Source organism: Pelobates fuscus, chromosome 6 (genome assembly GCF_036172605.1).
Source record: "Pelobates fuscus isolate aPelFus1 chromosome 6, aPelFus1.pri, whole genome shotgun sequence".
Lineage (NCBI taxonomy): Eukaryota > Metazoa > Chordata > Amphibia > Anura > Pelobatidae > Pelobates > Pelobates fuscus.
In genome coordinates, this window is record NC_086322.1 from 111925387 (window position 1) to 111947273 (window position 21887).

General features: G+C 38.2%; 1 protein-coding gene across 1 annotated transcript in view; it reads left to right on the forward strand.

Moving 5' to 3' along the window:
• Window positions 1-2678: 2678 nt before the first annotated feature.
• HPGD (15-hydroxyprostaglandin dehydrogenase) overlaps window positions 2679-21887 on the forward strand; it is a 40970-nt gene continuing 21761 nt past the window's right edge. The window contains exons 1-3 of the mRNA XM_063460015.1: window positions 2679-2973; window positions 10658-10781; window positions 11801-11907. Coding sequence (XP_063316085.1) covers window positions 2881-2973; window positions 10658-10781; window positions 11801-11907 — 324 coding nt within the window. The 5' untranslated portion in view covers window positions 2679-2880. The remainder of the gene's footprint in view (window positions 2974-10657; window positions 10782-11800; window positions 11908-21887) is intronic.

Here is a 21887-nt window from a genome sequence, read left to right on the forward strand (position 1 = left end):
CCAAAAGAAAGGACAGCTGGTGAATCAGCATCAGGATCATGGACGCCCAGAACTAATTGATGCACGTGTACAGCAAAGGCTTGCCTATCGGTCCGATCACACAGAAGAGCTACTGTAGCTCAAACTGATGAGAAACTTAATGCTGGCTTCGATAGAAAAGGGTCAGAACACGGTTTGCTGGATATGGGACTGCATAGTTGCAGACCGATCAGAGTGCCCATGATGACCCCTTCTCACTGCCAATAGCAAAGATTGCCTGTTGATGATGAATCAAGTTTTCTTTTAGATCAGGTGGATGGCTGGGTGCATGTTCGTTGTTTACTTGGGGAAGAGATGGCAGCAGGATGCACTATCGGAAGGCAGTGTTATCTTCTGGGCAATGTTCTGCTGGGAAACCTTGGGTCCTGGCATTCATATGGATGTTACTTTGACACATACCATCTACCTAGAGATTGTTGCAAACCATGTACACCTCTTCATGTAAATTGTGTTCCCTGATGGCAGTGGCCTCTTGTAGCAGGATAATGTACCCTGCTACACTGCAAACATTGTTCAGGAATGGTTTGAGGAACATGACAAAGAGTTTTAGGTGCCTAAGCCTCCAAATTCACCAGATCGCAATCCAATTGAGTATCTGTGGGATGTGCTGAAACAACAAATCTAATCCATGGAGGTCCCATCTCGCAACTCGCAGAACTTAACGGTTCTGCTGCTAATGTTTTAGTGCTAGATACAATAAGTTATGTTCATAGTTTATTTGGAGTCTATGCCTCAACGCATTAGAGCTGTTTTGGCAGTTCAAGGTTCGCCAACACTAAGCATGTCAAACTCAAAGGCTAACACTGGCCAAATAAACAAGGTTTAAGTTTCTGTGGACCGCAAAAAAACTAAAACTTCAGTTTTCATAGAAACATAGCTTTATTTAGAAAAGTCCAGTACAGTATAAAAAAGTACAATATAAAAATGTAGCCTAACTGTCTAGGGAGGGGGTGAGAGGGAGAGAAGGTGATGTGAGAGGGAGGGGGGTGATGGTGAGAGGGCTGCAGACCAGATATCACCACTGGACCACCAGGGAGCCCATTGGATTACCAGGGAGCCCACGCTGGACCACCATGGAATAACAAAAAGGTATTTAGTCCTCCTCTCCCTCTCCCCATCCCCCCCTACCTCTCCCCATCACCCACCTCTTCCAATCACCCCCTCTCACCATCACCCCCTCTCACAATCACCACACTCTCCCTCTCACCATCACCTCCTCTCACTCTCACCATCACCCACCTCTCCCCATCACGCCCCTCTCACCATCACACACCTCTCACCATCATCCCCCTCTCACCATCACCTCCCTCTCCCCATCACCCCCCTCTTCTTCTCACCATCACCCCCATTACTTTATCACTCCCTCTCACCATCACTTACCCTCACTCACACCATTACCCCCACTCACCATCACGCCCTCACCAGCACCCCTTCTCCCTCACACCATCACCCCCTCTCCCTCACACCATCACCCCCTCTCCCTCACACCATCACCCCCTCTCCCTCTCACCCCCTCCCCCTCTCACCATCACCCCCTTCACTCACACATCACCCCCCTCCCTGAAACTATCACCCTCCCTCCCACCATCACCCTCCCTCACACCATCACCCCCTCCCTCTCACCATCACCCCCTCTCCCTTTCACCATTACCCCAGTCTTCCTCACACCATCTCCTCCCTCTGACTCCCCCTCTCACTATCAACCCCCTCCCCCTCTCACCATCACCCCCTCCCTCACACCTTCACACTCCCTCCCTCACACCATCACCCTCCCTCACACCATCACACTCTCATCTTTCCTGTCTTGCGGCTGGTCACAGCCACAACATAAAGTGGCCCGTGGACAGGTGGGCCGCAAATATGTCAATTGTGGGCCGCACATTTAGCATGCTTAGCCTACACAATATTAGACAGATGGTTTAAATCCTGTGGCTGATCCATGTATACAGTTGTAATAAAAGTATCCAACCCCCATCGAAAATCACGTTTATTGACAAAATGTACAGACTTTCATTGATGTACAATGAACAAATCAAACACAAGCAATTAAAATAGCAACACAATGAATGCTACAAGTGGTTTCCTCAAATTCAACTGAAAATGCAACTTATAATCACTTCTAACACCATTGAGGCTTTATTTTCCCTTTTGAGAAGAACTCTTAATATTTATCTGAATTAATTTAGCTGCACATGGATTGTCAGCAGTTCCAGCTCATGCATTTCCTATTTACTTGTTTATCTATAGACTCTTTAGAATTCATTAAACACAAGGCTGTTTGCAGAAAGAGAATACATGGTGAAATATTACATGGGAAACTTTTCTGTATACTAAAAAAAAAATCTAGATGCTGAATCAGAAGGAAAAAAACCATCCAAGCAAATTAGCACAGTTAATAATATGAATCTTAAAAAACAGAGAACAGTATGGTCACTTAATGAAAGGAGAGGGTACATGACGTACTAAAACGAGCAAAGCAATCATGGCTTTGTCCCTTTATTGAGTGAGCTCACACCCTACTGTTAAATGAGCTAAGTGGCAGGTAAACTTCCAGTGACATAAATAGCTTTTAACTTTCATTTAAGTATGCTTTGCATCCCCCGCCCACTCCTAGAGAGTAAAAAGACAAGAACAGATAAGACGTAATACACTGACTCGAGGAGAAGGGGGAGGACACGAACCTCATTGAAAGCAGTCAGACCAGCCAGGCTCTCACAATACAGCTTGGAAGGTGATAGCAGCACTCTGAGCAGAGAGACCTCCTGCATTGCTGGAAAGACCGTATGCCTGCTTGTCTCACTTAGCTGCCTTTCTAGACATCACAGAACTCCTAAGGCAACAATGTATCTGAACGGGAAAGTGGCCTTTGTGACCGGGGCAGCTCAAGGCATTGGCAGAGCCATGGTAGAGGAACTTCTACACAAGGGAGCTGCGGTAAGGATTCAATGCAAGCCATTCAGCCATAGAACCGTCTGCTATACAGCCAGAATGCAGCCAGACATTTCTAATCTACCTGAACGGCATACTTACATATTAGACATGAGAGACCATAGCTGTCACTGTAAGACCAGTAGCATAAGGGATAAGTAATATCAACCACTATTCAGTCATTCAGAAATGTTCGATGTGTCTTGCGATAAACCTTATCTGCTTAAATAACCAGTGATAACAGATAAGGCTATGTGTAACAGAGAGCTGTGATCATATTGCTGCATTGCTATTAATAGGTGTAATGGTTATACAGGGACATATTAATAGGGCTAGATCAAATACAGTGAAAGGCATGTATCATTGGGTGTTATTGTATAAAGTGTCTGTTCTGATAAATAGTGCCAACATGGGGAATCTGCTAGTCACCAATGCAATGTGCCAACAGGTTCTACTGGTTCCCATGGTGACTGTCCCATGTTAGTACTTTTCAGAGCATTTTTATCCACAATGTGCACTCCTCTATACCTTATCGGTTTGTATGTTTAGGAATTTTGTGTAAACTTTTAATGGATTTTGAAATTAGCCTTAAGTAGAAATAACATGGGAGCACAGAGTAGTTAATACATTTAGGGCACATACAGTTCAGTATTTTAGCTGCACCCAAATTATTCCTCTTGTGAGATACAGGTTAGTGATTTGCCAAAACAAAATAAATAAATAAATAAATAAAATGACCACCACAATTAGGAGTTGATCAAGTATCTCTTAGAGAAACACTCTGAGCACCATAACAACTAAGTCTCAATGAAGTAAAAAAATGGTTACATTCCAAAGTGGTCCACATGGGTCAACCCTACATTTCCCTGTGCCTACTCATTTGGACCATGTTTCAATGCAGAAGTATGGCACTGGGCACCGGTTGAGAGGCTGAGAGTGTGCAGACGATCTCATCCTATCACTGGCTTGTTATTGAGAAAAATGCATTAAAAAGGTACATACATCCAGCATTTGTCCAATGTTTCTGCAGGTGAAAGACAGGTGCCATCTAAACCTCTTTGTAATTAAGTTATTATGGTGTCCAGGCACCATAACAACTTAATTTAGATTGATGATGGTGTTATGGTATCCAAGTGTGCCTTTAACACCCATTCTTGACCATGTGAGATATCTAGCAGGTTTTGCCATTTTAATACACTATCACTCTTGATGTAACTTTGCACTGGCCAATGCTTCTTAGATCTAGAATATTTGCTCTCTGTTCTGGAGATCCAGCACATATCTATGTTGCCTAACAAGGGCTAGCTAGGCTGCTTTTCTTCTCTGTGTAGTGCTGATTAGCTAACAGCAGCTCTCCCTGCACCTCTATGAAAGGTAAACAGGAGGTCAAATTTCTCCTTTGATCTGAACAATGAAGTTCATTTACACCTCATCAAATATGTTTGATGCTGTTAACCAGCTTACATAGAAAAGCAAATGAGATGTGCTAGTTGTGCCCAAACAATGGCTTGCCTTACATACTTTGTATAGATCTCTACTTCCACGTTTGCAACAAATTTAGCTGTTGACAGCTTGATTATAGAAACAGGACATGAAAAACAAATGTATCTTTGTGTCTGGTTTTCACTGAAAAAAACTAGTTGGCGTTTGTGGAACTTCTTTATAAAACATGTAATTGGCAATTTTGCAATGTTCAAAACTGATAAAAAAAAAATATAAGAGGATTTATGTTTTATGATTGAATAATCAACAAATGTTTACTTTTCTATAAAAAAAACAAAAAAAAGCTGTGGGTGCACGTACTATTGAAGTTCACTGTGTGGTTATGACTGTTAACTTCGTAGTAGTAGTGTGTTTTTATTTCTTTTGTTTATACACCCTGGTTAAAACACAGGCTGTGTAAAATATAAAATAAAAATATCAACTGAGACATTTAGTATATTTACTTAGTTTCAAAAACAGACAGGGTGAGGTAATGTGTTGGCCTACTAATAATGAAATACATAGATCGCGTATGTTCCAATGACGTGAGAATTTTTTTTGAGTACAAATATTATTCTAGTTAAAAAGAGTAGAAAAGAGTAGAGTATTCCACTCTAAAGGGACACTTCAGTAACCTAGAACACTTTGATGCACTTTAAAGATTACAGTAATATGCCTGCTTAAAAGAGCACGCCAAGCACCATAACCACTACAATGTGCTGTAGATGTTATGGTACAGGGAGTGCCATGGCGCCTTATCGCCATGTGATTAGTCAAAAAGTTTTAGAAGCTTTTATTAGTATAATGAAAAGTTTTCCAGATCACCTATTTTGGTTTAAACTATGCCATTTGGATTTAAATGCGCTTCAATTAAGAGTAACGCAAATGTTTGCAGACATAATATTGTTTTAACCCCTTAAGGACACATGACATGTGTGACATGTCATGATTCCCTTTTATTTCAGAAGTTTGGTCCTTAAGGGGTTAAATATATTTTATAAGGAGCATGTGCTTTCCATTGATGTCTGTAAGACATTATTCTACAAGAGAATGTGATACAGGAGCTGTCCGTCTGCATAGGGAAACTTAATGTAATTAAATACTAAACAAACCATAATGCTGTATATACCAAAGATTTGCTTACCCTAACAGTGTTACTATTTTAAACCTTGATAAGGAAACTTAATGTAATTAAATACTAAACAAACCATAATGCTGTATATACCAAAGATTTGCTTGCCCTTACAGTGATGCTATTTTAAACCTTGCTAGTGTGCAAATGACCTCTGTAATTCAAGAACAAATATCTTGCCAAGTGATTCACTTTTTCAAGAATAGCCAGTAGCATATGTTGTTGTTTTTTTGTCCTAACATTCCTGTGTACCATTGTGTTTACATGTGATTTTCAAGTAGCAGTTTCTTCTAAGAAATATTTACCAAGATTATCTGTGTGTGCTAAGCTACACTGAGTTGTTAGTGACATACCATACGGTGTGTTTTTATGGTAAGAAATATGTACTTCAATTTAGTTGAAGGATGTTACATACCTTATTTATGTTGTATGTGTCATACGTAACAAGTAAAATGCAATCAGTAGGTCTGGTACACTGAAAAACAGAATGTAACGTCCAGATGTATAGTCAGTATAGATCTATCCCCAACATGATAATTATTACGCTATAAACAAATAGTAATTACTTTGGATACAGAATTAACTTTTTCATTGACATGCTTTTACTGAATGAGTAACAGATACCGTGGAATAATCCGTATGACAAGGTGAGCAGGGAGTGTGTGGCAACCTTACGTGAACTGGTGTATTACATAACACATGCTATTAATCAGAACCTGTGCATCTCATCCACTTGTTTCATTTCAGTACATCATCATTCAAGATTTTGTTTTTACTAGATCTGTTCAGACTGTATATTTATTTATTTATAGCAGTTCCTATATGGTGCGTTTTATTCAGAGCACTTTACAATTTATGCAAAAAGAACACTGGTAATTAGTGATGTTAGTGATGTCCCGAACAGTTCGCCGAGAACATAGCTTGTTCGTGGCGAATGCGGCGGGTGAACATATGCGATGTTCGGTCCGCCCCCTATTCGTCATCATTGAGTTAACTTTGACCCTGTACTTCACAGTCAAGAGACACATTCCAGCCAATCAGCAGCAGACCCTCCCTCCCAGACCCTCTCACCTCCATGACGAATAGGGGGCGGACCGAACATCGCATATGTTCGCCCACCGCGTTCGCCACGAACAAGCTATGTTCGCTGGCGAACAGTTCCCGGCGAACTGTTCGGGACATCACTACTGGTAATTAAACAGGCAGAGGATATATAATTAGACACCAAACAATATCAGAACCTTATTTATAGTGTTCAATCTTCTGCAAGGTACTCTTGTGAGCTTACAATCAAGAGGGTAAATGTAGATTGAGACAAATGGTTACTTTAAAAGTAACAGAAATGTATACATAAATATGCAACATAAACAGTATAGCTTTACAATCAGTATTCAGAAGACAGGAAGTCCTTTGACAATAAAAAAAATATAAGCAATGCTTTACAATCACTATATACATTAAGACAACTCAGACAGCTCCTTTGAGATAAAATGGTCTGGGTGCCTATAGTGTCACTTAATGCGTTGTGAGCTGAATGGACCAATGTATTAAGGATGTTTTTGCAAGAAGTTACACTACATCATCACATACTCAGCTAAAACGCAGATGGCTAAATCATAACAATTTAGCAAAATGCTAATATTTACAAGGCATTACAAACATTTACAAAAGATTGCTAACACTGACAATAGTTCAGGACAGTTGCACTCAGTATTTCCCTCTGCATCATCTAAAGACCTCTCGCTGAAACAACCATCTGTTTTTGCTTTTGACAAATGCTTGTAGACTATTAATGCCAAGAGTACTGCTATACTTTTTTACAGTCTAGTAAACAGCAATTTATAAGAATAATATCACAGTATTTAACTAGACACAGTGTATTTCAAAAGTATTTAGGCCTCTTGAACATGATCATGTTTTCTGTATTAGAAATTATACATGCTCATAAATGTCTAAATATTTTATGGCAAATTAATCTCAAATTAATTAAGTGAATAACTCTGGCAGTATTCAAACCCCTCATATTATTATTTAGTCAAGTCACCTTTTGATGTAATAATAGTTTAAATTTTTGGGGGGACTTATCTACCAACTTTGGACTCTAATCGGCAACCGTCTTCTTGGCAGATTTGTTCCAGGTGGTTCGGTTGTTTAGGTGGGGCTTGTGACAAAATTTTCAAATCGTACCACAGATTTTTAACAGGATTAAGTTCAGGACTTTGGGACACTGTAGTGTTTTTTTTTGTGAGCCATTCCAGAGTTGCTTTTTATTTGTGCTTGGGATCATTGTCCTACTAATTTGTGAAAGTTCTACACAGGATTAGTTTTTTAGCAATTCCATTCTTTCTTTAATTCTCACAAGATTACCAGGTCCTGTAGATGAGGAGCCTCTACAGCACAATCCAGCCATTACTAGACTTTAGTGTAGTGATAGTTTTGTTTCTTGCCACCCTCCCAGTTTGGGTCATTATGATCTAGTTATTGAAATTGTTGTTTGGTGCACATTCACTCCAGTCTCATTCACTGACCTCTGTAGTTTAACTAAAGTGGCTGATGGGTTGTGGTAGCAAAATTATGGACATATTTGCATAGATAAATCAGGCTATAGTTATGGATCTGGAGAAGGAAGTAATGTGAAGGAAGTTAATAATCCACAAACATGGATTCCTGTAGAGAATTATACCAGTAGAGGAGCAATCGGTATATTGCTGGTGGGATGTATAACATTTGTTGTGAGACTAAAAAGCAAACATTTTGACAATAATTTCTTGTCCCTAAAATGAATATTGCGCATGAATTAACAATACGAAAGTATTAGTTACAAACTATATAGAAATTAAGTCACAGGGTATGCAATACTAATAACTGCAAAAGTGTTGGAGGATATTGTGGAAGATGAGTAAACACTTTTTTCTGTCATAAATGAAAATAATGTCGTTGTTTGCAGATGATATTTCAAAATGGTGCTGATGGCTGCTGAAGCAAATCGGGGTATAATTATGGATTTAATTGCATACAGAGGTTATTACAACATTTTGGAGATGGTCTCTAAGGGAAATCATGGTGTAGGTATGGATCTGGAGAAAGCATGCTTTCCTTCGGATCTACAGCCTGGCCAACAAACCTTGTATGTAATGGGCTTTTATCCAGAGAAAAATATTGATGACGTTAACGTCTCACAGGTGGAAGTCAATTGTTAGATAATTGTATTACCATCAGGACATTTTTTTCAGCTTTGTAAAAATGGAGAAGCTAGCGAACAGTAGTTAGATATTTTCGAAAACTGTATATTTGAGGTTTTCATTTACTGCAAATGTTTTCAAGTAAAGTATCACACAGACTGTTTTCAGCAATATGTGAGAATTGGCCAAGGACCTTAATACATTTAGAAGAGGTAGTGTAATTCTGGAGACCTGTATCATACACCAAATATATCGCCGTGGATTTGTGAATAATCACTAATATGTTCCAGTGATCACCATCTTTGCTCTGAGTAATTCAGTTATCATCCAGTTTAATCAGAAAGATCTATGACAGCTAGAATTGGCCCTGACTTAGAACTTGTAGGGATACGTCTAAATACCTTGGTTAAGTTGTATTTATTTTTTTCCTTACATTCTTTAAATATTAAGTTTGAGAGTGATGCTTTCTTCAGAAAATACATGTTTACCTCTTCTTATCTAATGTTCTTATCAGAAAAGAAACTGAATGTCACATATTCTAGAAATTTTCTTTTTATCCATCAATCTTTAATAAACTGGCTGTGTACCTCCTTACTCCTCACTGATGTTTTAGCTTTCCTCACTTTTTCTTTAAACTGCATTCCTGTTAGATCTTCGGTCTGTTTTGTTTTTAAAGGAATGCAAACCCTTCCCCCTTCAAGTAAAAGTAACTGATAATTTCCATCAGGCCTGCTGAGAACAGTTGTTAAGCCAGGAGGACTATTACTAAAAAGTATCAAGTCTATTTATTACTGTTTGGCAGGAAAATATTAGAGAGAACATATCTTTGGCTTTTCTTAAAAACTATGAGTCCATGACTGAGGCCTTTTTTGCTGTTTTGCTATGTTTGTTCCGTTGTACTTTCCATCTTTCCAATTAAGTGCACCCAAACATATTTTATATCATTTTCTTAAAAGACAGATAGGACTGTCTTCTAGGAACTTGTATTTATCTGTTTAAAAGTATTACACATAAATAAAATATTTGAAAAATAACCCAAAATATAGCCATTTGACACCTGAATTGCGATATGCACTTTCCATGTTGTGTAATAACTTTTAATAGCACAGAATCGTTTTGTAGTGGTGGCATGTATACGTGGGCCCAAGGGATGTACCATGCGTGCTCAGACACACTCTAATTCAGGGTTTAATTTTTGTCCACGTTAAACAGAGGGTGGGGGGCGTCGTGGTTAAGAAAGCAAGCTCAGAAAGCTACAAAACCTTTGTTGTTGCAAAAACATTCCATATTTGAGTATGCAAACAAAAGTAGCTTATTACAGAGGGCAAAACCTATCAAATATATTAGAGTTGCTTAAGTGCCCATAGTGTCCCTTTAAGTTGAACCCGCACCTCTTGATCGAGTTCACCTAACTTTGTTTGTCATTTTTTTTAATCATGCATTTCTTTTGTGCTATACATGTTGCAGAATATATTGTGAGTTTATGCTATAAAAACTAATTTACGGCTTGCAATTCATTGTGCATGTCAACTGTATGTTTGCCTATATATTTTCTCAAAAATCTTCAATAGAAAGATTTTACAAAGAAAGTAGACTGCTATATAATATATAGTATTAACTGTATAGAAGTTGCATCACTTTCCAGTGTTAATGTAATGGAATAAACTCAACAAGAAGTTTATTTTTTAATTTTTTTAAGGGAACATTCTTTAAAAAAATACTGAGAGGTGACTTACAAGGTGAAATGTAAAACAGGTGGATTCTTTTTATTGGCTGATTAGAGCTGGATGCGTAATTTATTCTGTCGTATAGCTCTCTATCAGATGTTGTGCTTAGAGTAACCCTGTAAGGTAAGAGTTTTTATTTAATTTTGTTTTTTAATTCTTATCCATAGGTGGTACTTGTGGACCTGAATCGCATAGCGGGTGAGCAGTGCAAAGCCTCTCTGGATGAAGAATTTGGAAGTCACAGAACCTTATTTATTCAATGCGATGTCACAGATGAGAAACAGCTCAAAGGTAAAAAGGAGCGGTAGAGATTTAATCTCTGAGTAGCTAAGGGGTTAGCAATGTGTACACATATCCCTCTGGTGCTGAAAGACATTTAACAACCTGATCCGTTCTGATTGTGTGTGTGTATTCAGCACAAAAACAATCCAAAGTTCAACGTGCAATGCAGTAGCAATTAAATAAAAGATTACAGACATATATGAAATACAAAAGAATAATCCGTGGTAATTGCATTTAACAGTCTGATGACATTTACAAGAAGTTGTGCGGTAAGTAAAAATCTGCGGAACATGAATGATGCATGTTTTGATCACTGAGTTGTGGAGAAAAGTACAAAATATCAAACAGATGGCGTAATAAATTACACTACTAATCTAGCAATCTCATAAGGGCAAAAGGGAACTCAGGACAAATGCGTTAATAATTATTCAATACTTCGTAGAAGGCAGGATAGTCTAATATGTAAACTCTGATATTGAACTATCACATTGTTTAAAACCTAAATCTTAGGTTCCAAAGGTATGTCATATGTAAGGGAACCATGTTAAAGTGACACAATAAGCAAGATATGACAAATCCTACCCCCACCCTGGCCCAATTTTAGAATGCAGTATTGCCTTTATTGTCCTGCTAAAACACACCCTCACATTAAAATTATGCAAAAATTAAGAAAGTAATAAATATTGCTTACTTGCAAAGATCCCCTTCCAGACAGAAAGATACATCAAGAGCCTTCCCACCCGGTCTCAGCACATTTTACCTTAAGCCATTAAGCCACTAAGAGCAAGGAGACACGGAGCAGGATACTCTCTGGACCATAACCTTTACAATGATGCAACATTGTCATGGTGCTTAGAGTAATCCTTTGTTTTGTTTTTAAACAGGTTTTTTTTTTTTATTTATCTTAGACAAACTAAATTTTTAAATCTTACCAATATCATATAAGACAATCAAATTATTTAAAAACCAAAAAACCTGCTTTTAATGACTATGATATTAAACTGCCCTTACCCCTTTTTACAATTCAGCTGCCTTTCAAAAAACAATGGAACATTTTGGAAACTTGGACATATTGGTGAACAATGCTGGAGTGAACAATGAAAAAGACTGGGAGAAAACAATTGAAGTTAACTTGGTGAGTTTTATTGAACATGGGTCAGGTTTTATTACTAAGGATAGCCCTATATTACGTAGGTGAACACTGTGATTGTGGTTTTATTGACAGATGTATATCCTGCACAGACTGCGCAAAGGTTGGGGATTCTTTTAACTCCTGCTGTAGGGGCCCTTTAAGCATATATTTTGGGCACAGCTGTTTAAATAGAGGTTCTAGATGCCTGGAGCACTAGTGAAGTCAGGAACCTGATTATTCAACATATATTGCAGGGTGAATACAAATACAAAAAGAGAAGTCCTGCGCTTACTCCCATCACTCCTGGGTGGCAGCAAGGACCACCGTACACATCAGCCCCAATATATATAGTAAAAACCAAATAAAAAAATGTTACCTGCGCTCTCTCCTTAATCCCTATGTATATTTAACCCCTTAAGGACACATGACATCTGTGACATGTCATGATTCCCTTTTATTCCAGAAGTGTTGGTCCTTAAGGGGTTAAACAAATGGAGGTCATTTAGTTACTTCAATGGCCATTGGAGGGAATGCCTGCCTGCCAAAGTCAAGGCAGACCCCCCTAAGCAGGTCCTACACTAACCCTTCACCTTGCTTCCTTGAGCTTTTGGCAAAGATATCTCTAATGAGACAAAGTGGGGTATTTTTTATATATACTTATTAACCCTTAATAGGAAACACATTGGATGGGCGGCAGCATTGTAACAAAGCTGTGTGATACAAAAAGTGAATACAAATACAAAAAGATAAGTCGTGCGCTCACATACATATATATATATATATATATATATATATATATATATTGCAGGGTAGATTGTGGCATGGTGATTGGAATTGCATTAGACTAATGACTAGACGCAGGGGTAAGCAACGTTTGGCAATCCAGATGTAAACTACATCTCCCCTGATGCTTTGCCTGTGGTGTCCATGCAAATGCATTATTAGAGATGTTGACATTTGGAGTTCCAAAGGTTGCATATCCCTAGACTAGAAGATGAATCCCAGGTATCCTTTCTCCACAATAAAGCACTGACTTGGCTATTGCTGCCTTGTACTCAGAGGCCTCTAATGGACCCCTATTGTAACCTATGGAGTAACCAGCTTTAAAGAGTAACTCCAAGCATCATGTCCATTTCAGCTGTAACTCCACCAATCCAAAACAAAAGGTTGGCTAATGTTCATTATGTGCCTATTCTTCAAGACAAAAGTACATAGGCTCAACAACGTGACGCAACATCAGCTTTATTGGATCACAGGGACAGAACTCACATGGCCTTAATCTTAATACAAACTGTTACTCAGCTCTCCTTGATGCACACTACACATCTTGTAATGGAAAAACTAAGCAGCAGACTGCATAATGTGGGCATGTGAGAGAGATGTGTGAATACCCTGTAAAATATGTTTTTGATTTAATAAATACGATTGGCAGGCCTGTGTGTGTTTTGCTAGTGATAATCAATTATTTGCCAGATATGCCTCCTAGTGGTTACTGATTTATCAGTATCAACCAAATGGAGAAACTCCCATAGGTGCAGCAAGTAAGTCTGTTAGTCTAACTCAGACTGTGTTCAATGTGATTTCTGTGGGCATGTGAGAGAGATGTGTGAATACCCTGTAAAATATGTTTTTGATTTAATAAATACGATTGGCAGGCCTGTGTGTGTTTTGCTAGTGATAATCAATTATTTGCCAGATATGCCTCCTAGTGGTTACTGATTTATCAGTATCAACCAAATGGAGAAACTCCCATAGGTGCAGCAAGTAAGTCTGTTAGTCTAACTCAGACTGTGTTCAATGTGATTTCTTTTTCCAAATTATATAGGGAGCCAAAATGAAACTCTATAAAATTATTGAGTACTTTGCTGCATGCTTAAGAGATAGACAACATATGTAATATTATCATGTTGTAATTTAGAGATTGAGGAGGAGAATTATTATTTTTGTTATTATTAAAATGTGTTAATTGTGCTTCAGCCACCAAAATAAAATCACCTAAACATTCTTTGCTCTGAGAGACTGACCTGCTATATCACAGTTTAATGCATGCTTAAATAGCCGTTGCTATGGGCCTCTGCCGAGCCAAGAAACCAGCACTTGAAATGTTTACAGATCACTGTTGCATTGCACTTGTGTGTGCTGCTGTTCAAATTCCAGGGAAACCTACATTCTGAACTCAGATCCACTACAGAACATGAAACTAGCAGATTGGCACTTATAGCAAAAAGCCCTTGATCTCTTTTAATTACAGTGTACTTTGTGTCACTATGAAGGTTACTTAAAATCTACAATTGAAAGGAAATTCCACACATCATGCAAGGGGCATATAAAGGTGCAAGGAGCGATTTTCCCACCCCCTTCATTCAGCAAATTATACCTGCAGTGTTTTTTTTGTTTTGTTTTTTTTTTCAAATTTGCCACAGCTGTTACCTCAACCACAGGCTTGGTATTTTCACAGAAGGAAGCTATAGGTATGCTGATAGGATTTTACACACACAGAATAATTTTTTTATTGTGTGTATGTATGACGCATGCAAACCATAAAAGTCCAAAGAAACACGCTTTCATAGATTTATTTGAAACAGCTGCTGCTGACATATTCATAAAAAAAATAAATGAGAGAATCTATATGGTAAGCTAATAGAAGCTACTTTCCAGTTAGCATCCCAGATGACTTTGTCTCCCTTAAAGGAGGCTTCTCATACTGGGATGCATGCATGCACGCCAGGATGACAGGCTACCCATTCACTGAAGTTTAATGTCCTACATTTTACCCCAAATTTAGCACAGGGAGTTTTATAGTGTGAGGAATACAAATCTGTCCCTACTCTTTTTCAGGTACCCTTGGTGCAATAAAAAAATAAAATAAAAGATTTACAAATTTTTTTCCTGTGCCGAGGCTGCTACATTACATCTCCGCCAATTTTACAGAAGAGGCTCCTCCGCCAATGTCCAATCCAGGGCTCCTCGTAGGGAAGCATTTGGGGACCTAATGCACATGCGCGTTAAGTGCCGTACTCACATTCATATTTCCCTAAAGGAAAGATTTGGATCAGTGCTTTCCTACAGGGCTTCTGCATCATGTGACCAAGTGTTACATGGTCAATGCAGCAGAAACCGCTCTAGTAAACATAGAAACATAGAATGTGACGGCAGATAAGAACCATTCGGCCCATCTAGTCTGCCCAGTTTTCTAAATACTTTCATTAGTCCCTGGCCTTATCTTATAGTTAGGATAGCCTTATGCCTATCCCACGCATGCTTAAACTCCTTTACTGTGTTAACCTCTACCACTTCAGCTGGAAGGCTATTCCATGCATCCACTACCCTCTCAGTAAAGTAATACTTCCTGATATTATTTTTAAACCTTTGTCCCTCTAATTTAAGACTATGTCCTCTTGTTGTGGTAGTTTTTCTTCTTTTAAATATAGTCTCCTCCTTTACTGTGTTGATTCCCTTTATGTATTTAAATGTTTCTATCATATCCCCCCTGTCTCGTCTTTCCTCCAAGCTATACATGTTAAGATCCTTTAACCTTTCCTGGTAAGTTTTATCCTGCAATCCATGAACCAGTTTAGTAGCCCTTCTTTGAACTCTCTCTAAGGTATCAATATCCTTCTGAAGATAGGGTCTCCAGTACTGTGTACAGTACTCCAAGTGAGGTCTCACCAGTGTTCTGTACAATGGCATGAGCACTTCCCTCTTTCTACTGCTAATACCTCTCCCTATACAACCAAGCATTCTGCTAGCATTTCCTGCTGCTCTATTACATTGTCTGCCTACCTTTAAGTCATCAGAAATAATCACCCCTAAATCCCTTTCCTCAGATGTTGAGTAGTTGTCGTACTTACTGCCTCTAGAGGTGGACTTTACCTTACAATATAACCATTGCAGACTAATGTTTTACATTGCAGGGTTAAGAAGACAGTCACAGCACCCAGAGAACTTAATTGAGATGATGTGGTCTGGGTGACCATAGTGTTTCTTTAAACATGTTCCTGTGCTGCACTTTACCCAGTCCTCCTTATACTAGATGTAACAACTTTGTCAGTAATCATTCGGACGGTGTGCATCTTGTGTCAAACAGAGACAGATTAAAATCCCGCAGGGCCCTAGGCAGGTTACTTCTTTGAAGCCCCCATTTGTTTTTCACATAAGGATAGTGAATGGAGCCAAGCTAATTCATGGTTCAAGGAGCCCCTGTCTAATTCCTTGACCCTAGGTGGCTGCCTATGGTCATTTTATGGTTAACCCTTCTCTGGTGTCCCACAGTCAAATCGTATGACTTGACAAATCTGTAGACTGAGCTGGGGAAATGAGCTCCTATCATTAAAAACCATGAGCAAAGCTGTTTTGCAAGCTATTTTTTGAAGGTAGAGACACAGAGACTACACTTTGTAGAAATAAATTAACTTAAACTATGTGGACATTTAAAAGGCACAAATCCAAATTCATTATATGGATATCTGATAACATCAGTCTGTTTACAGACTTGTAGAAGATGAAAAGTGTTCTTTAGAACTGCCTCACGTAAAGCAGAGACATTTTTTAATTGTGTATAGGAATGTTACTATCTAAACAATTTTTATAGTGTTGTCAATGGTCTTGATTTTGTATATGAACCATTTACAAAGCTAAAGCTGTGCTTCGCAAGGATACATATGTAATTTGAATGCTTTAAAGGGACACTATAGTCACCAGAACAACAACAGCTTAATGTTTTTAATGTTCTGGTGTTTATAGCCAGCCCCTAAAGACGTTTTGATATAAACACTGCCTATTCATAGAAAATACAGTGTTTACATTACTGCATAGGTACACTGGAGTGACTGTCATCAGACGGCTACTAGAGGTGCTTCCTGGGTCAGTGCTGCACAGTGTGCAGCACTGATCTACAGTGCTCTAGCTTCCTATAGGCAAGCATTGGCTTGGCTGAGACTGTCAAATTTGGGGATATCAGCCAAGGAGGCGGAACCAGGTATGAGGAATCCCATGTAGGTGCTGGAGTAAAGGTAAATTTTCACCCTTTTTAAGGAGGTAAGAGGGGGGGGGGGGGGGACCTAAAACATTTTTTTAACACTATAGTGGCAGGAATACATGTTTGCATTGCTGACACTATAGTGTTCCTTTAAATAAAAAATGATCTCATAAAGTTTTATTCTCTTTCCAGTGTGACCATAATTTTAATGTTGGTGCACTTTTAAATCTTCCGTTCATATAACTCTTAAATATCATTCCACCCAAAAAAGCACTTGATCTGGCATGTCAAACCAAGGGCAGTTCCCTACTCCCAAGTATGGAGTCTCAAATCAGCCATTAATTACTGGTGTTGTTTCTAACAAAAAAAAATAAAAGTATTTTCATATGATATAAGCAGCATTTAAAGCACAAACACTACCAATTTTGTAAATCTATTTTGACTTTCAAATGATTTCAACCACATTTCATTTGCATACAGATACTACAATACCTGCACACAGAGGCCCATATTTCTTTGTGTCTGCTGCTGTTTTCTTCTCCTGTAACCATGTGTACTGTGTCCACTCTCCAGCAAGAATTTGTTTTGCATTTTACATTATTTTACACTGTGTATACTTCATGTCCATCAATGTCAGCCTATACATTTATTAAAAAAGTTAATCAGTGTCCAACAATTGTAAATATGCCAATCCCTAATTGAAAATAGATTACATTCCTGCTTACCTGGGATACTCCCTGTTTTACATCATAGTAAATCATTTTTACAACACTCACTAATCCAGTATATGCTTGCCTAGGTTTAAAGGCTCTACAAGTGTAATTGTTTTGAACATTTCAAGTTGTATAACGTAATTTAATGTATTGTTTGTTGTCCTGAAGAAGACGCATAACTAGAATCCAATCTATACTTTGCAATTATTTTTTTTAAAAAAGAGGTGCATAAAATAAACAGAATATATTTTTATTTACATTAATCATTACTTTATTACATTACATCTCCTAAACAGGAGAAATACTGCACTCTTATTAGAGTTTTTAATGTGTTCTGATATTTTCATATTATCTAAATTTTCAAGATTGCAGATTTTTATTCTGGATATTTTTCTGTATATATATATATATATTTTTAATAGTCCATATTCTCAGGGTTTTGCACGTATGTGAGAATTCAAACTGGATACAAATTGAATTTCAAATCCCTCTGAGAAACTGCCTCTCTCTCTCACCTCCATATGGTCATTTGTCTGCCAAATATGGTGAGAATTGCAATACAATGTACCTATTTTCACTTGGTCATGCACGATACATGTTTCAGTCTGCAGCAAAGAAGTATTTTACATTTTCATCATTTACATAATCCATTAATGTGATTATTAGTTAAAGGAACACTATCGGGTCAGGAACACAAAAATGTATTCCTGACTATGTAGTGTTAAAACCACCATCTGGCCCCCCCTTGCCTCCCTAAATATAGTAAAATCTTACTTGTATTCAAGTCTGCAGTTGCTGCCTCTGCCCTGATCTTCCTGCTTACAGCTGACATCATCAGAAGTGATTCTGTGAGCCAATCATAATGCTTTAATTGGCTGAGACTGTCAAGGAGGAAGATAATGGGCAGAGCCAGCACAAGTCAAACACAGCTCTGGCCAGAGTTCAGTGTGTGCATGCAGAGGGCGGAGACACTGAATGTCAGTACTGCACAGTGTGCACTGCCTCAGAAAGCACCTCTAGTAGCCATTACTAGGTTGTAATATAAGCACTGTTTTTTCTTAGAATAAGCTGAGAATAAGCTGTAGTTGTTCTGGTGACTATAGTGTCCCTTTAACTTATTTTAGATGTGTGAAATTGGCATATGTTACATAGTTACATAATTACATAGCTGAAAAGAGACTTGCGTCCACCAAGTTCAGCCTTCCTCACATATGTTTTTGCTGTTGATCCAAAAGAAGGCAAAAAACCTAGTCTGAAGCGCTTCCAATTTTGCCACAAACTAGGAAAAAATTCCTTCTTGACCCCAAAATAGCAGTCAGATGTCTCCTTGGACCGAACAGCTATTACCCCACTAATTAGAAATTATATCCCTGTATGTTATGTTTTTGCAAGTATTTATCCAATTGCAGTTTAAACATCTGTAAAGACTCTGACAAACCACCTCTTCAGGCAGAGAATTCCATATCCTTATTGCTCTTACTGTAAAAAAAACATTTTCTTTGCCTTAGATGAAATCTCATTTCTTCCAGCCTAAATGTGTGATCTTGTGTCCTATGTATAGCCCTGTTTATGAATAGATTTCCAGATAAATGGCCCCGAATATATGTGTATAATGTTATCATATCCCCTCTCAGGTGCCGTTTTTCAAAACTAAACAGATTTAATTTTATTTTTTTAACCTTTCCTCATAACTATAATGCTCCATTCCTTTTATCAATTTTGTAGCTTGTCTCTGGACTTTTTCTAATGCCATGATATCCTTCTTTAGAACAGGTGCCGAAAACTGCACATCATATAAGGTGTGGTCTTACCAGCGATTTATAAAGAGGCAAAATTATATTTTTATCCCGAGAATTTATGCCCCTATTTATACATGACAAAACCTTACTGGCCTTAGCAACTGCAGATTGACATTTCATATTGCTGCCTAATTTGTTGTCTATAACAATTTCCAAATCCTTCTCGTGTGTGGTTATCCTTAGTTCACTACCATTTAGGGTGTAAATTGTTTGTGCATTCTTAACCCCGAAGTGCATGACTTTGCATTTCTCTACGTTAAATTTCATCTGCCATTTTAGTGCCCAGTCCCCCAATCTACCTAAATCCCTCTGCAGCAAAGCAATATCCTGCTCACATTTTATTACCTTACAAAGATTTGTGTAATCTGCAAACACTGATACATGGCTTTCAATGCCTATTTCAAGATCATTTATAAATATGTTAAATAGAAGTGGTCCCAAAACAGAACCCTGAGGGACACCACTTACCACTTTTGTCCAGCCTGAAAATTTACCATTAATGGCAATAATATGTAAGAAGTTCGATTTTCCTATTTGCAATATGCCTACAAAGGAATATTTCTGAAATGCAGTAGTCAGCACCAGTAGACTTAATTGCTGAATAAATAAATAACCTCAATGGAATATTTGAACATCTGAACATCTGCTGCTATGTCTCCCATGGTTGATAATGCAGTAGACAAAACAAGTTTCAATATAACTGGGAATAGGGGCTGGTGACGTCAACCATGGAATCTGTAGAAGAAAGACTTCCACATAACTGTGTTATATGACAGTGAGTAGGGCTTCAGCGGAGTGAACGTGAAAATAGATTCTCAAGGTTGATCACTAAAATGAGAATTCAAAGTGAATGTCAAATTGAAGGCCAGAGTAGCTGAACTGGAACAAAAGCTGACAATTTTTTCCAAGTTGGCTATTTTGATCTTAAATTTCTAATTTCTCACTTTAGTAAATAACCCTGTGTGTTACACAACGTGCCTTCCGCATTGAGGCCATCATGCCTATAGCCTGATTTAAAATCTGTACAAAGACAAAAGGATCACGCCTGGAAAGTACAAAAGTGAGTGTATGTTTTTTGAAAGCAAATAGGTAGTCAGCCATTTTTTCCATATCATTACGTGTCCATTGCAAATACACAGGACACACACTGAGAGAGGTGCACCAACAAACTGACCTGTAAGATTGCAGGTAGTGTGGCATAAGTTTGCAAGTGGGACTGTTATCATAGTTCCTCCACAGTAACAGCACCTCCAGCTCCCTGACAGTCCTTCAGAGTCTCTTACAGCAACCAGTGCACCGTATCACTTCCCAGCATGGCGGTGTGGTGGAATACATCTGGAGAAAACTGTGAAACCCTTCCTGCTTCCTCCTAAATGGGGGGTTTCAGAGATGTGGGCGTGCTTGGCTCAGTTTTCAATGTCTCAGACTCTTAAAGAAGTCCCCAAAATGACAGGGAACAGGCTTTGAGAATTAAGGGAAACGGTGCAGTTTTCCTAAAGTATATATTGCCAGGAATAAGCGCAAACACCTCCAGGGAAGAGGTCAAGTGATGTGGGGACTCAGATGACATGTAAATTGATTTATATGCATATAACATCACTTTTAACATTATATGAAAACAATTATGGGCAGAGAGCCAATTAAAGCATTTTCATTCCTAGATGTTGCAACGTAACACTCATCCCACTATCCCCTCTTAGCCATCCCTTTGTAAATTGTTGCCCAATGTAAAAAATAAGAAATTCTGATTTCACACGCAGTTTAAATGTGAAAAATGTGAACATGTTTTATGCAGAAGAGCTAGGCAAGCAATTGGCACTGAAGGGGTTAAAATATCAAAGGGGGAAAGTAGGTACAGCTGGAACTGTGAAACAGGAGCAATCATCCAGGAATAAAAACAAAAATATTCTCACTAAATCCCATTAATCATATTGTGTCCTTTTCTGACCTTTTAGCATATTTAAACAGCACAAGAAGGAAAAAACAGCACGCTCTGCTGTCATTAAGGATTTACAACACCCATGACATGATAGTAGCAAAATGTTTAAAGCTTGCGCGTGGTTTGTTCAGATATAAAAAGGATTAGCATTTCTGGACAACTTTTGACAGACTCTGACAGACCTGAATGATTTTTAGTAAGTGCTTATCAGTTTCAGGTAATTACCTAGCTTGTGAAATTGCATATTTGAGAAATTCTGCATTCAAGGCCAAAGTCAGAAATCCATATCCCCCAAGTATCCATATTTTGTATGAAAAATCCCTATGTTGGACCAATATCTTCCCTTCTTTTTTTATTCGAACGTTCCTCTTTTCTAAGAATTCCTTATTGTTGGTGTGTCTGAGTGTATAACAGAGCTCCATTGAAATAATACTCACAGTAATATGTCTTTAAACTACGAAATATGTTTAGGAATCAGTCTGTGTAAATACATTGTTTCTTGTTCCAAGTTACATCTTAGTTAAGTTACAAAAAATTGTTATTAGTAAGTCACC